Below are 14550 nucleotides of genomic sequence, written 5' to 3'. Positions count from 1 at the left end.
GCCCTTGTCTAGTAAGTCCTGCAATTGCACCTTCAATTCCCACAATTCAGCAGGGGACATGCGATACGGAGGAATAGAGATGGTCTGAGTGCCCAGATACATATCAATCTCAAATTCGATTTCCCTTTAAGGAGGAAGACCTAGTAATTCATCGGGGAATATATCCTGAAATTCATTAACTACTGAAATGGATTGTAAAGCCGGTGGTTCGACTTCTGTACTCCTAACTCGAACCAAATGATAAATATAGCCTTTAGAAATCATCTTCCACGCCTTAAGATAGGAAATATATCTACCCTTTGGTGCCGGAGTATTACCCTTCCAATTAAAAACTAGTTTGCTCAGAAACTGAAATTTCACAGTTTTGGACCAACATTCAACATCAGCATAGCAAGAAGCTAGCCAATCCATACTCATAATAGTATCGAAGTCCACCATTTCTAATTCTACTAAATCAGCAAGAGTTTCGCTGCCACATATCGTAACAGTAACAGGCTCCCCGACGGGGGTAGAAACTGAGAAAGTCTTAGATAATGATTCTGGCTTAATACCAAACTTATCAGCAACATATGGAGTAATATAAGATAACGTGAAGCCTGGAATAGTCAATGCATAAACATCATGAGAACAGATGGATAAAATACCTGTCACAACATCTGGAGACGAGTCAAGACCCTGCTCCCCTATGAGTGTATAAATGGGTTCTGACTGTTGCCTGAACCAGATGTCTGACCTCTGCCCCTACCTCTACCTGCTGAGGCTGAAGAAGAATCGTGCCCAGGAGGGCGAACAGAAGATGAAGAGCCTACAACCGAACCTGTCGGCTGAGCTGTGCCACTTCTATCTCTAGCCGGACAGTCCTATATAACATGACTAGGCTTCCCACAAGAGTAACACACCCCCATACCCTGACGGTACCGGCCTGAGTGGCCTGTACCGCACTGGTCACAACGGGGCAATGGACGCCTTGCCTGACTAGACTCTCTCATATAGGAAGGATCTGGCTCCCTTAATCTCTGACCTAGTCCAGAATAAATGGATCGGTCATAACGCTGCCCATGAAAATAAGAAGGTGCAATAGCTACTGAAGGGGCTGGTCGTCTAGAAGAATGAGGCCTATAATCTCCCTGATAATCACCTGAATAAGCTGCAGACCTTGCCTGCTTATGAGGACCCCTATCGGGGTCTTGCTCGGCCCGTTGTTGACGTTCAAGATCCTCCAAACTCTAAGCATATGCCCTTAATACGAGCAATAACCATGTCGTCCTGAAGTGAGGCCGTTAGACAATCCTTAATTAGGCCCAAGCCTAGTTACAAAACGATGTACTCTATCTTCCATTTCAGCCACAACTGCCGGAGCATATCTGGCCAAAGAGTTAAACTTCATACTATATTCTTGAAAACTCATATTATTTTGGCGAAGCGATAGAAACTCATCAACCCTGGACCTGCGAATCTCGGCGGGCAAATAATGAGCTAAAAAGGCCCTGGTGAACTCGGACCATACTACTGGAGGTGCATTCTGCCCTCTCGACTGACGCCAGGATTCATACCATACTGTTGCCACATCCCACAACCCATAAGGAGCTAACTCTACTGATTTTGTATCAAAGGCATGCATTACCCTCAAAGCGCGGCCCATTTGATCTACAAAGTCCTGGGGATCGTCCTTCAGGTTTGACCCCATAAAGACCGGGGGATCCAGATTTAGAAAATCACGAATGTGGGAACTGACAGCCCTGTCCGGAAGGCCAGCCTACCGCTGAGTCTAAGCGGCTACCAATTTAGTCAATAACTGGACTACATCTCGCAAGTCCTGATCTAGAACATCAGGGGGAGGAACTGGAGGCTGAGGAGCTGGAAGGACTGGAGCCCTATCATGCTCTCTTGCAACTGGGGAAATAGAGGTAGCATGCGAGGGAGTGGCGTTCTGAGCCTCGCTATGTCCTAACTCAGCCGAAGGATACTCAGCTCGGGCCTTCCCTAGCAGTGCCCAGTATTTTTCTAACTTTCTTCCTTCTTAGAGGCATCGCTGAAAATTAAAGAGGGTAAAAATTAGATAGCTGCATTCTAAACTTGGCTCTATCGCACGATCTAGATCATGAAGAAAAGTGTCTTCTTAAATGCCTTGTAGCCTCCTGGCTATATATATGGTGCACGACATATCGATAACGAGGACTCTACTGGACACGGCTCATAGACTTCCCCAGGACTGACCTGCTCTGATACCAAGTTTGTCACACCCCGACGAGGAGCATGACGGGCACCAACCAATAGGCCGGATACCACCTGGCGTAACAGTTGCCACGATTATCATATAACTATTATTCGATATAATATGACTCTAACATGACTGAAAGGACACCTGCATGCAGAAAGGGACCAAATATATAAAAATGCAGTGATCCAGCATTTATATATATATATACATAAGCGAGCCGAAAAGGCCGCAATAATATTATAAGTGTCATAAAGCCGACAAGGCTATCAGGAGAATATCAAAACCCTAATCAAGGACGACAAGTCCAGACATAATATCTATATACCCCACTATGTCTATGAGCCACTAAGAGTGTGCATGCAAAAGCGTAAACGTCGGAATAGGGCCCTGGCGTACCCATAGCACATAAACATATATTATAATGACATAAGTCTACTAAAAGATAGCAAGCCCAGAGTAATGGTACTTGCTGACGCCGCTGAAACTGGAAGTCCTACTGTGGTGGAAGTCCTCCGGTACACCTGTCAGGACCTGCAACACTAAATGCAGCGTCTCGTGCAATGGGAATTCAATACAAATAAAAGTACTGAGTATGTAAGGCAGGAATCAATAACATAAGTAAGACTGAAATACAAAGAGGATAGAAGTAACCTAAGTCATCTGAGAATATACAATATACAATACATGAGTTTAAAAATCTTATGCAAGTATATACATATAGTAGTATCATCATCGCGTCATCATTATCCCGCGTCCGGGGTATCATCATAACATGTCCAATGCAGTGGTGTGCACATCTACGTGCCTGCCCGACTGACTATATCGCGGTGCAATACACATATATATAATGCATGAGGAGTCAATGAACTGTCATCGAGCCTTTCGGAGTGACGTAAGGTCAATAACCTCGAAATGAATTATGGGGTTCGTATCAAATCTAAAGAAGTGACTTAAGGATGATAAACATGATATTATTTCAGGAATCATTGACGAAGTACATCAAACTAATTGGGAAACAAGTAAGTAATCTAATAAAGAACATCTATAAGAAGTGATACATGATTGGAATGAATTGTTATGGAATGCTCGTGTTCATGTTCTAGTTGGATTCGTGCCAAAGAAAAAGGGAAACGAACACCTCACATACCTTAAATCACTAATCCGCTACTTGAAGGAATTCCTTATTCCGAAGCCCACTCGTCCCTTGCCCCTACATGGCGATATATGACCTTAGTTAAGCTTTAATTGATCATGTATACCAACGTATATATATAATGTATCTTTGAGACTACTTGGGTTAAAGGAATTCGGGCAGTATTTCCTTTACATCTTCTATTTCCACCAATCTTTCAAACAACTCCCAACTGCCAATAATAATGTCAACAATAACATAATCAAGAGATTACATTCAAACTAGACTCAATTCTACCCAAACTTCCTTTCAAATTCCATCCATAGCCAACAACTATCACACCATACTTTATGATCTTTCTTTCACAACTATTTTCACATTTGGGACTTGCTAAGCCTTTTTATCAACTCAACATAAGAAATAAAGTGAAAACCATACCCTATATCTTGAAGAACTTCACTTCGCACAATTCACTCTAAAACTTATCCACCACAACTTCAACTAGAAGTAAGAACAAGCCCCTTCCATAGACTTGTTAAAGATTTCTAAGCTTGATCTTTACTTGAAATAGTTTAAGATGTTTATGGGGAATTTTGGAGGGTTGAGAAAACTTGAAAGGTCTAGAAAAATCTGATTTTGGAGGAAGAATATGACTCCAAGTCTTGGCCCATTCTATTTATAATAATTAAATAATTTTCCACCGCTTCACAACGACGAGAAGCTCGATGATACCATCGTTGTTCGACAGTCTGTCGACTTGCAACCGTCGAGTGACGGCAGCCTCTGATTCTCAGAAGGCAGCTCGACGGTGAAGAACGACGGTCCGTCGATCAATCGACGATTCGTCGACCATCTCGTCGAGTTACACTGCCCAGTGCCTTGTGCCTTCTTCTGTCGTCGATTCACTTAGCCTCTAGTCCTTTTTAATACTTTTCATATGTTACCCATGAACTTAGACCTTTGTATACATGAAATAACATCTCTAACAATAGTTTTAATCTCTTTACAAGAGTTCGTCGTGGCTTGTAACTCCGTAAACTAAAAAAAAAAAAAACTCATTATTTTACGAGTATATAATACAAGGCACGAGACATGTTAGCTTTACGGAAGGCGAGATGTAACAGTATCTATGTTGTATAGCAGTGTATTGTCGTTATAAACACTGTTATGCAGTGTAGATACACTTGTTGTACAAATTTACATTACACAACCGCCATCCATCTACTATTACATAAAAAAAAAAAAACAAATGAACATGAAACGAGAGAAAAAATGAAATTAGAAACGAAGAGAAAAGGACAACATTCTGAAGGTTTTATTCGAACTTTATTTTCTTATTAATTTAGACACCCTTTTTTCCAGTCCTCCTTAGGATCTACAATTTACAATATGCATTATCACATAAAATGTGAGTCACTTGGGCCATTACAATAATTGTTGATTTGCTTTCAAGAAAAATAAATCACGGTAGAAAGAGTAGGGGTAGAGGAAAAAAGATATTAGATAATGATAGATGTGCTTCAAAATCATATACGATAAATTTAGTCGAGCTTTTTCTTGCTGAATGATGTACAAAACACCATTGGAGACCTTGAAAAAAAATTAAAGAAATTCAAATGGGTCTCTTTGATTTCGATGACATTAGCACAAAATTATATTTGAAGTTTGATCCTAATATTATTTGAAGCTTGTGGTTGAAAATTTAACACTTTTGAAGGAGATTTGGTAGAGAAGAAATGAGAGAAAGAAGAAGAATAGGAGGAAAGAGGCGAGGTATGTGAGAGAGAATTGAGATGGCTAGAAAGAGAAAAATAGGTCTAGATCAGGGTTTGTCAAAATACAAATTGAGCCAAATCTGTGGTAAAAATAAAGGAGTTGGGCCAATTTTTACAAACTAGATGGCGGAACGTCCCATTACCATAATTATCTCTTTCAATCCAATGGCCAGTAGCTTGATCTGTATCTTCTTAAAAGTCATTTGCTCAAATGACCCTATTTTGGGGTGGTCTTTATTTTGTCCCTTTCAAATTTGTGGTTTTTAATTTTTATCTTTCAGCATTTTTTTCATGGTATAAGTTTAGATCTCGCTCGGCATAAGTATAGATTTTACTCGATATATATATATATCCTACAAGCCCGACACAACAAAACTTTCAACACTCAATAAAATCTTAAAAATGCTACACAACTCATTCCGTATGACTTAATTCCTACATAACTTATGTCAAGCGAGATAAAAGTTCAGTTTCTAAAGATAAAATTGCTATAGAACTTATGTCGAGCTTTTCATTAAATGAGCAGAAGAGACAAAACTTAAAGACCATAAATATAAGGGCCAAAAATTAAAGACTTCAAGTAAACCCAGTTGCCATAGTAAATTTGAAAGCCCAAATATCAACCCAAATTATGTACTTCTTGATCTGCTTCTCAGATTAGTCCTTCCACAAATAATGTTTCTTAGAGCTAAACTCCAACAGCATAAATTTTCCCGCTTTTTCACAACAAACCAAACTCTCAATAATCAACAACAATGTTTTCCCATTACTCAACAACTCTTATTCCTCTTAAAAAAATGCATTACAATCAAACAAGTCCAACAAATCCATACCCAAATGTTAATTCACTCTATAGACAAAGCCAATTATTTACTCTCAAAAATAATAGACTTAAAAAATTTAGACTATGCTACTATTCTTTTTTCACATATTAATAACCCTAATGAGTATGCATTTAATATAATGATAAGAGGGTTAACTACAACATGGCAAAAATTTGATCTTTCTTTAGAACTTTATTACAAAATGAAGTCATTAAGTTTACAAACTGATAATTTTACATACCCTTTTGTGTTTATGTGTTGTGGCAATCTTTTAGCTATGAAACTTGGTGGATTAGCTCATTGTGAGGTGTTGAAAAATGGGTTGTTTGTGGATTTTCATATAGGTCATTCTTTGATTACTATGTATTCGCGTTTAGGGAAGATGGGGATTGCGCGAAAAGTGTTTGATGAAATGTCGCAAAGAGATTTGGTTTCGTGGAACTCGATGATTTCAGGGCATGCTCAAAGTGGTTGCTCGAGAGAGGCGGTGGTGTTGTTTATGGAAATGAGGGATGAGGGGTTTGAACCTGATGAGAGGACACTTGTGAGTGTTCTTGGAGCTTGTGGGGATTTGGGAGATGTGAATTTGGGTAAGTGTGTGGAGGAGGAGTATGTTGTGGGGAAGAGAATGGAGTTGAATTCTTTTATGGGTTCAGCTTTGGTTAACATGTATGGAAAATGTGGAGATTTGGTTTCTGCTAGAAGGATCTTTGATGGCATGAGGAAGAAAGACGCGATCACTTGGAATGCGATGATTTCAGGGTAAACACTTATTTTCAACTTTTTAATATACTTGGCTATTTACATTGAATATAATTTTTTTTTTTTGGGTTAAGTTCTTGACAATTTGCGTTACATGGTCATGTTTTTGTTTAATTGAGATCATCATTTTACTATTTGGTTCACAACGGAAAAAGAAGCTCTATATAGGCGATACCAATAAAGTTGAAAATATGTTTTGTCATGTTAGTACATTTACGTTAGGTCTTATGATTTCTAGGAGTTTTAACTCTATCTGAGATTTTTTTGTCCATAGAAATATAGAGAACGTCCAGTTCGTTTTTTAATTTATATTTCGTATAATTTTGTCTTGAGATGAGTTTAAGTGGAGAAATGTAATAAGTGAGGATCTATTGTGAACCATGAAACCTCAAGTTCAAATCTCAACGGAGGCAAAAACTCGAGGTTATTTCTTCCTATCTACCCAAGACTTGGTGGACAAAGTGATCGGTATGTGTGATGTATCGGAGGGAGATAGTAGGTACCCCGTGGAATACTTAAAAAAAAAAAATAGGTACCCTATGGAATCAATCGAGGTGCGCGGAAGCTGGCCCGAACGCCACTATTATGAAAAAAAAAAATGCGGGTTCATATAACCAACTGCTACTTATTTGAGACTGAGGCGTAGTTGTCCCACTTGTTTGTATCATTTTTTTATTTGAACAAGGGGTACCCCAAATCTAAATGTGGCTTGCAATACTCCTTTCAACAAAATCTATGCTAGTTTCTCGCGGTTACCAATTCTATTGGTTGATCATTATAGTTTTTTCAAATAAATGTGCATTTAGACAACCAAAAGAATCGCTTTGTTTTGTATGGTTTATGTCCTATCTTGTTAAGGTTTTTCTGTTTTACTAGTACAGCTATTTATTAGTCTCTTCCATGGTCTAAATAATATTTATACAGGTATGCACAAAATGGGTTGTCCGATGAAACAATCTCTTTGTTCAATGCCATGAAGGAGGCAGGAGTTAACCCAAATAATATCACACTGGTAAGTGTTCTCTCTGCATGTGCTTCAATTGGAGCCCTGGATGTTGGAAAATGCATCGATGACTATGCATCAAGAAGAGGTATAAAGTATGATATATATGTAGCTACGGCCTTAATTGATATGTATGCAAAATCCGGCAATCTGGATGATGCATATCAAATTTTTGAAAGCATGCCTAGAAAAAATGAAGTCTCCTGGAATGCAATGATTTCTGCTCTTGCCTTTCATGGAAGAGCACAAGAAGCATTATCCCTATTTGAGCGTATGTCACTCGAGAGTAGTGATGCCCACCCAGATGATGTCACTTTTGTTGGAGTACTCTCAGCATGTGTACATGCAGGGTTGGTTGATGAAGGCAAGCGCAATTTTGATATAATGAGTTCATCATTTGGGTTGGTTCCGAAAGTTGAGCATTACTCTTGCATGGTTGACCTTTTGTCTCGAGCTGGTCGTGTATACGAGGCATGGGAGTTTATTGAGAAGATGCCTCAAAAACCAGATGAAATTTTACTTGGTGCATTGCTTGGTGCATGTCAAAAGCTCAAAAATATTGATGTCGGGGAACGAGTGATGCAACTACTCCTTGAGATGGAACCGTCGAATTCGGGTAATTATATAATATCATCAAAGATATACGCAAATCTACGAAGGTGGGATGATTCTGCAAGGATGAGACAATTAATGAGACAGAAAGGTGTGACTAAAATTCCAGGCTGTAGCTGGATTGAGATGGATTCTCAACTTGTTGAATTTCGTGCTGGCGATTCGTCACATCCAATTGCGGATGGGATTCAACAGGCACTAGACTTGTTGTACGAGGAGATGGTGGTAGATGGCTATGTTCCAAATGCGAATATTGTGTAGAAAGGTAAGGATGAAGATATTTATATCTTACTATGCTTATCAGGTGGAACTGAACTTATTTATAAAGAGGGAAAAATACGAGAAAGGTAGCATTTGAACCGAGGAAAATCTTCCTCTTAAAAGTTTAGTTTGAGATTTCGACAACACGTTTAATGAGAAAGAAGCTCGGCGTTTAGATTTTACCTCTTAAATGTGTTGCTCTGGCTGCTACTTTTCACATGAAAATGAAGTCGGTCTGTATTGCAATTGTTAGTTGGGTTTCGTTCAGTAACAATAAAACTAGTCATTTTTCTCCACTTTCTGTGATGGCTAGGTGTATAGTAATGAACTTTGAACATTTTGCAAACTGTTATTGAAATCCTGTAATTTATGGTAAGTTATTGGAATCTTAATTTAAATGTTGCTGCAAGAGATAAACTGGCTTGATGAAAAAGAGTTCCTTTTCTATTTTTGTAGCAATTCTGCCTTAAAATAAATTTGGTTTGCTTGTTTTCAATTTCGATTCTCAAGGCTTGGGTCACTTGTGTTATATCTCTTGACATGGCGAAAAAGCTTATATATTCTTTCAAGTGATATGAAATCTTAATTTCACTAATTTAAGATATTTTACAATTTGCCTACAGTGTGTAATTTTGCAGCATGGATTGTTGGATAGGCCACTTGATACCTTTATGATCATCCTGAACTGAATGCATGGTCAGTTTGTTGGATTCAGTATGACTTGCTAGGTTCATGTATTGGTCTAATACATATATGTTGATTACCTCAAGTACATGTTACCAAGTTGTCAGTGACTCTTAACACACTAATATTTCTCATTGACCTGTGGGTGTAGGATCCTTTTGTGCACCAAATGAGAAGCTATACATAGAGGAACCAGAAATGGTAACTGGACAAAGCAATTTCATTAAATGATGAAGCTTGAAGCAATTCAATCTCAGCCATGCCGAGTGCATAGTAAGATTCCTTTCTCAAATCCTGCAACCAAAGTGAACATCATCCAGAAAGTGGGCTCTATTTTGCTGGACAACGTAGAAATTTGCTGCTCCTTGACTGGTTGCTTGATGTTCTTTTGTTGTAACTTCCTCTTTTTGTTGATGTTCTTTTGTTGTAACTAAAGAGTGAAAGTTTAGCATTTGATGAAAATATGTATACTATTATAGAAACACTGAAAGATCCTTTCTGAAAAGAACATGGCCAACGGCAGTCGAGGGTATTGTATTTCTGGGACATTTCCATTTTGATTTAATACTGATTATTATCTTTTGGTACATATACAAATAAGAAGAAAATTGAGTAGCCAGAGACGGTCTGTTTGGCCAAGGCATTGTTTGAGGCAACTGCAGTAGAACATTTCACAGTTGTTAATTTCCGTCTGAAGCTCTGTTAGAATATGATGCTTGAAATTTTACTGCTTTTGAAGAAGAATGGTTTTCTGCTTTTGACTTTTAAGGTGTTATATTACTTCCAAAACATGATGCTGAGATTTATTGCTTGTTGCTATGGTTTCTCTCATTCAAACTCTGAAGCAACTCCTGCACAGAAAACCATGTCTTATAAGGGCTAAACTAAGAGTTGATGAAATCTCTTCTTGATTTTGGTAACTAATTTCAAAACATTCTTGAGGATTCTTGCAATAAAGTAATGGCCATGGGGAAATCAAAGATTTAGAGAAAGAGATTTGAGCTGAATTCAGTGAAGCAGAACATACATTTGAACTAAAGATGTACGAACATTTTACTGAGATGAAAGGTTGTAGGCTACTGAAAAGTTTGATCAAAGCATACTGCAGAAAACAGACTACTTTTGACATATAAACTCTTCAAGACTGCAGAACATAGAACACAGAAGCATCTATATGCACTCATATTGAGGAGGATAACAGTATATGAAACACAACCATAACAAGCCATCCGTTCTTTTATTTTTAGCTCGCAAGAAAATTACAAAGATAAATTACAATAATTAGCATCATGTCATGTCCCTCATAGAACAAGATACAAACAATCTCCCCTTCTAAGCTTCCCACTGCTTGAGAGTCATCAGACGACACGTCAACACCATTTTCTCTTAACTAGCATGATTAGATTTCTTGAACTTCAACCCCTACAAGGAAAGGAACTCATCATAATTTTTGAAGCAGATCAATGATGTCCAAAGCAATACAGGACATCATAATATATTCGGTGGGTTGGGAGAACTTCTTTGACTATTTTCTGTAAATTTTAAATGATCCTCAGAACTTAAATGGTAATTATGTCACGAGGAAATGTAAAAGAAGAAGCGAAGCACATAAAATAAAGTTAGAGAAAATGTTTAAGCTGATTAGCGAGCAATGATCTGAGACAGTACGTATGAGCCTTACCGGCAATTGTGGATGTGGACACTAAGGATCTCGTTTCCCATGCTCTCTTGATCTTCTTGAATTTCTTTCACAGATTTTGCAGCGGAAAGGCTGCAATCGTGCAATTCTAGTGACTCCAAGGTACAAATTTCCCCGATATCTTTAGGAATTTCCTCCAGGTATAAACATTTTTTGAGAACTAAGCGTTGCAGAATTGGGAAGTTGACACTGCTAACTTCCAAGTGCTCCAGATTTGTCCGATTGATTAGGAGGAACTTAAGTCGATTGAAGTACTCGTCATCATTTAATCTCCAAACTCCGCCACAGAATCCATATTTTTTAATTTTAAGCAGTTCGAGGTTTGGCAACATCGTAATGTTTGCCATGTCTTCCCATGGTAAGAAAGTCCTTTGCAAAGTCAACCTCTTCAGAGATGTAGGCAAAACATACTTGCAAGGAACTGGGGGTTGGTTTATTCCGTGGCAGATGACCTTCAATATTTCAAGTTTATCTAAACAGGAAATATTTTTTAGGCAATGGGAAATCTCCTCTCTCTCGCATTCTCTCCAATTTCCGCAAATTTTCAGCCTCTTGAGATTTGGAATAGCAGAAAAGAGTTCACTAGTAGAGCAGGACAAGCATAGACAGGAAATTTCCTCCAAATGTTGTAGCTTGAAACCAGACTGTACCTTACTTGATGGAATCTGGAAAGAAAAAAAGTTACTGATGTGAATATGCTTTAAATGTTTCATCTCCCAGAGAGCTGCAGGTATAGTTGGAGATTTATCACCTCGGTAATTAAAAATCAAGGTCTGCAGATTATAAAGTTCCGACACTAACCAGTGAAGATCATCGTAACAGTTGAATTCAAGGTATCTGAGATGTACTAATTTTGTTATGTCAAGTGGAAAATCTTGAAACGTAAAATCAAGGATTGCTAACACTCTTAGCAGTTTGAAGCTAGTCCACGGAAGAAGCGCTAATCCACGGAAGAAGTGCACAGTTCGGGTGAGATGATCACTGGATGATGACTCCCAGAAATCAGCCTTATACATGCTTGTATGGAAACTATAGTGATGAACACGGGGCTTCTTTGCCGAAGGATTAGTGGCTTCATGAATTCTAGCAACCAGCAGGAACTTTTCTTTCTCAGCTTCTCTTAAAATTAGGTCACGAACCAGATCATGGACACCACATGTTCTCGCCTCGTTATTAAATCTCCTCTTCTTAACCATTATCAGATTCCTACTAACAAGATCCTCCAAACAATCTCTTCCCACTAATTCTTCCGATAGAAAACCCTCAGAAACCCATAAGTTGATCAATCTCTTTATGCTGACATCACTATCTTCTGGAAAAACTCCCATATAGAGGAAACATGGTTTAAGATGATTAGGTAAGTAATTGTAACTCATAGCAAGCACTCCGAGACATTTATCTGATTCATTAGTAACAACTTTACTTACACTTTTGGCAACTCCTTCCCAACTTTCTTGTGTCCTTTCAATTTTAGAAAGATGCCCCGCAACCACTAGAAGAGCTAATGGTAGTCCTTGGCATTTTTGTGCTACTTGCTTCCCGATATCCTCTAGTTTAGGAGGACAAACATGTTTTTCCCCAAACACATTCTCAGTAAGTAACTTCCAACTTTCATCTTCATTCAAGAGGCTCATGTTAAGAGGAGGGCAGTCAGGGTCAGCATGTCTAGCCACATCTTTGAGCCGACTAGTCAAAATAATTCGACTCCCATTGTTATCATCTGGAAAAGTTCTTGACATGAGATCCCACACGTCGTTACACCAAATATCATCCATCACAATAAGATACCTTTGACACTTTAACTTCTTGTATATCATATCCATCAACTCATCATCAGTCTCTTCTTTGATCTCATTTGAAATACAAGAAAGAACACCCAACAATAAATCTCTAAGATAATATTCTTGAGATACTGTTACCCAAACACGAACATCAAAGCGATTTATGATTTGAGGATCGGCGTATGCTAGTTTAGCTAGAGTCGTTTTTCCTATCCCTCCCATTCCCAATATGGGAATAATTTCTCGAGTAGACGGTGGCCCTATCAGCCTTCTCACGATTTTCATCAAGTCGTCTTCAAGACCCATATATCACCTCTCTCTTGAGGGCATCAATCTTTTCTACAAGTGGAGGCAAGGTTTCGCATAATGCCTTGCTTGCCATCGTTTGATCCAGTTGATTAATAATTTTGTATATCTTTAGTTCAATCACATCCTCCGCTTCATTGACTATAGTTGTAATCTCTCTCTCCAACTCTTCAACCTTTCCACAATATTGTTGCCTTTTCAGCTTGCTAGTGCTCTCAAGAAAGTTTTGGAAATATTGAAGACTATCAAGGAGAAAGTCCACCATTTTTCTCGTTTCATCAATTATCCAATGTGGCCTTCGCTGCCCGAGTTGCTTCAAAGTTCGTACAACAGAAATCACAGCAACATAAGCCATTTTCTCTCACCAGCTGCAGGACTTAAAACTGCTTCGCAAAACTTGATTTAATTTTACTCTTCTCTTTTACTGGTTTGCTAGAGAAAACAAAAAAATTGTAGGATTAGATCAATTTAAAGCCAGAGTTAAAAAGTTTTACGCCTCAAACTCTTACCTATATTTAGCCGGAAAGAAACATGAGTTGGACGGTTCTGCACATTAACTCAACAAAGTCGCGTGCAAAAATCATAATCAGCGCTGCAGTTTGTTGTTAAAAAGAGAATGGGAGAAATTATAAGATCAAAGCTCCCAAATAAAGGAACTGAAATGTAAAATGTGATTAAATGTAGCTAAACCTGAAAAAGAAGCCACATGACCTGTAGTATTAAACAAGTTCAAGTAGTGGTCTTGATCAGAGCAGCACTTTTTTACATTCATTTATTTATTCTATATCATATAAGTTAAATATCCTTTTTTTTTAAAAAATTATCTCACTGTCATTTTGTTCCTTTATCAAGATTCTCATACAATTATAAAACTGCATAATCAGATTGTACTACAATCTTATAAAATGTTAAGTATGAGATTGCACATCCCCTTCGCGACCTAAACTTTGAAACTATATACATCTTTTTTGGCTTTTTCGGTTTTGGTTAGATGGCAATGCCCACTCCAAAACCATTTAGTTTTTCCTCGTACAAATTCATATTTATGTTTATTTAAACCTTAGAAATGCCAAAATCTGTTTATTCACATTGACAGCTCTAACTGGTTGGCCGGTGCCTGGACATGGGATATAATAATCATCTCTCTTCATCTCAAATTATATTTTCAACCTTTCAAATTCAAATCCTTGAATTTTTCACTTTCAGTGCTGCACCCGTGTCGACACGTGGGTGTGGGTGTGGAATCCTAATAACTAGCTGTTGTTGTAAAATCAACAATATATCAAAAGAAGAAAGCAAGAACAATAAAGTGACAAAGAACAGGAGAGAATTTCTTATTTCTTCCAAGTATCAAGTGTGTTTCATATCACATTTCATGCCTGTACTTATACAATTACATAAAGGTAGGATTACAAAAGGGATGTCTTAAAAGACATTAATCACTGACATAATGGGAAGGATCATGGATGAAGTTGTGGAGGCGTGGGAGG

At 38.1% G+C, this 14550-nt stretch overlaps 2 protein-coding genes across 5 annotated transcripts; one reads left to right on the top strand and one right to left on the bottom strand.

Annotated features, from left to right (window-relative positions):
• The first annotated feature begins 5775 nt into the window (after positions 1 to 5775).
• Positions 5776 to 9893, top strand: LOC132603272 (pentatricopeptide repeat-containing protein At2g34400). Of its 4 annotated transcripts, none has more exons than XR_009568071.1 (4): positions 5776 to 6714; positions 7639 to 8594; positions 9214 to 9286; positions 9426 to 9893. XR_009568071.1 is itself a non-coding variant. In XM_060316255.1 (3 exons), the coding sequence occupies exons 1-2, from the start codon at positions 5804 to 5806 to the stop codon at positions 8588 to 8590; spliced, it is 1863 nt and encodes a 620-aa protein (XP_060172238.1). In that variant the 5' UTR covers positions 5776 to 5803; the 3' UTR covers positions 8591 to 8594; positions 9426 to 9893. The 4 variants fall into 4 exon arrangements, 1 of the variants encoding a protein (XP_060172238.1); XR_009568070.1 differs by having other exon boundaries at positions 9214 to 9318; XR_009568072.1 differs by having other exon boundaries at positions 9214 to 9324.
• A 1058-nt stretch (positions 9894 to 10951) lies between these two features.
• LOC132601363 (putative late blight resistance protein homolog R1A-10) lies at positions 10952 to 12976 on the bottom strand. Its single transcript, XM_060314458.1, has one exon. It carries the CDS (start codon positions 12974 to 12976, stop codon positions 10952 to 10954), a length of 2025 nt encoding a protein of 674 aa, XP_060170441.1.
• Between the last annotated feature and the right edge of the window lie 1574 nt (positions 12977 to 14550).

The sequence above is a fragment of the Lycium barbarum genome, chromosome 7 (genome assembly GCF_019175385.1).
Source record: "Lycium barbarum isolate Lr01 chromosome 7, ASM1917538v2, whole genome shotgun sequence".
In the NCBI taxonomy this organism is placed as follows: domain Eukaryota; kingdom Viridiplantae; phylum Streptophyta; class Magnoliopsida; order Solanales; family Solanaceae; genus Lycium; species Lycium barbarum.
This window is presented reverse-complemented; position numbering and strand designations above follow the sequence as displayed.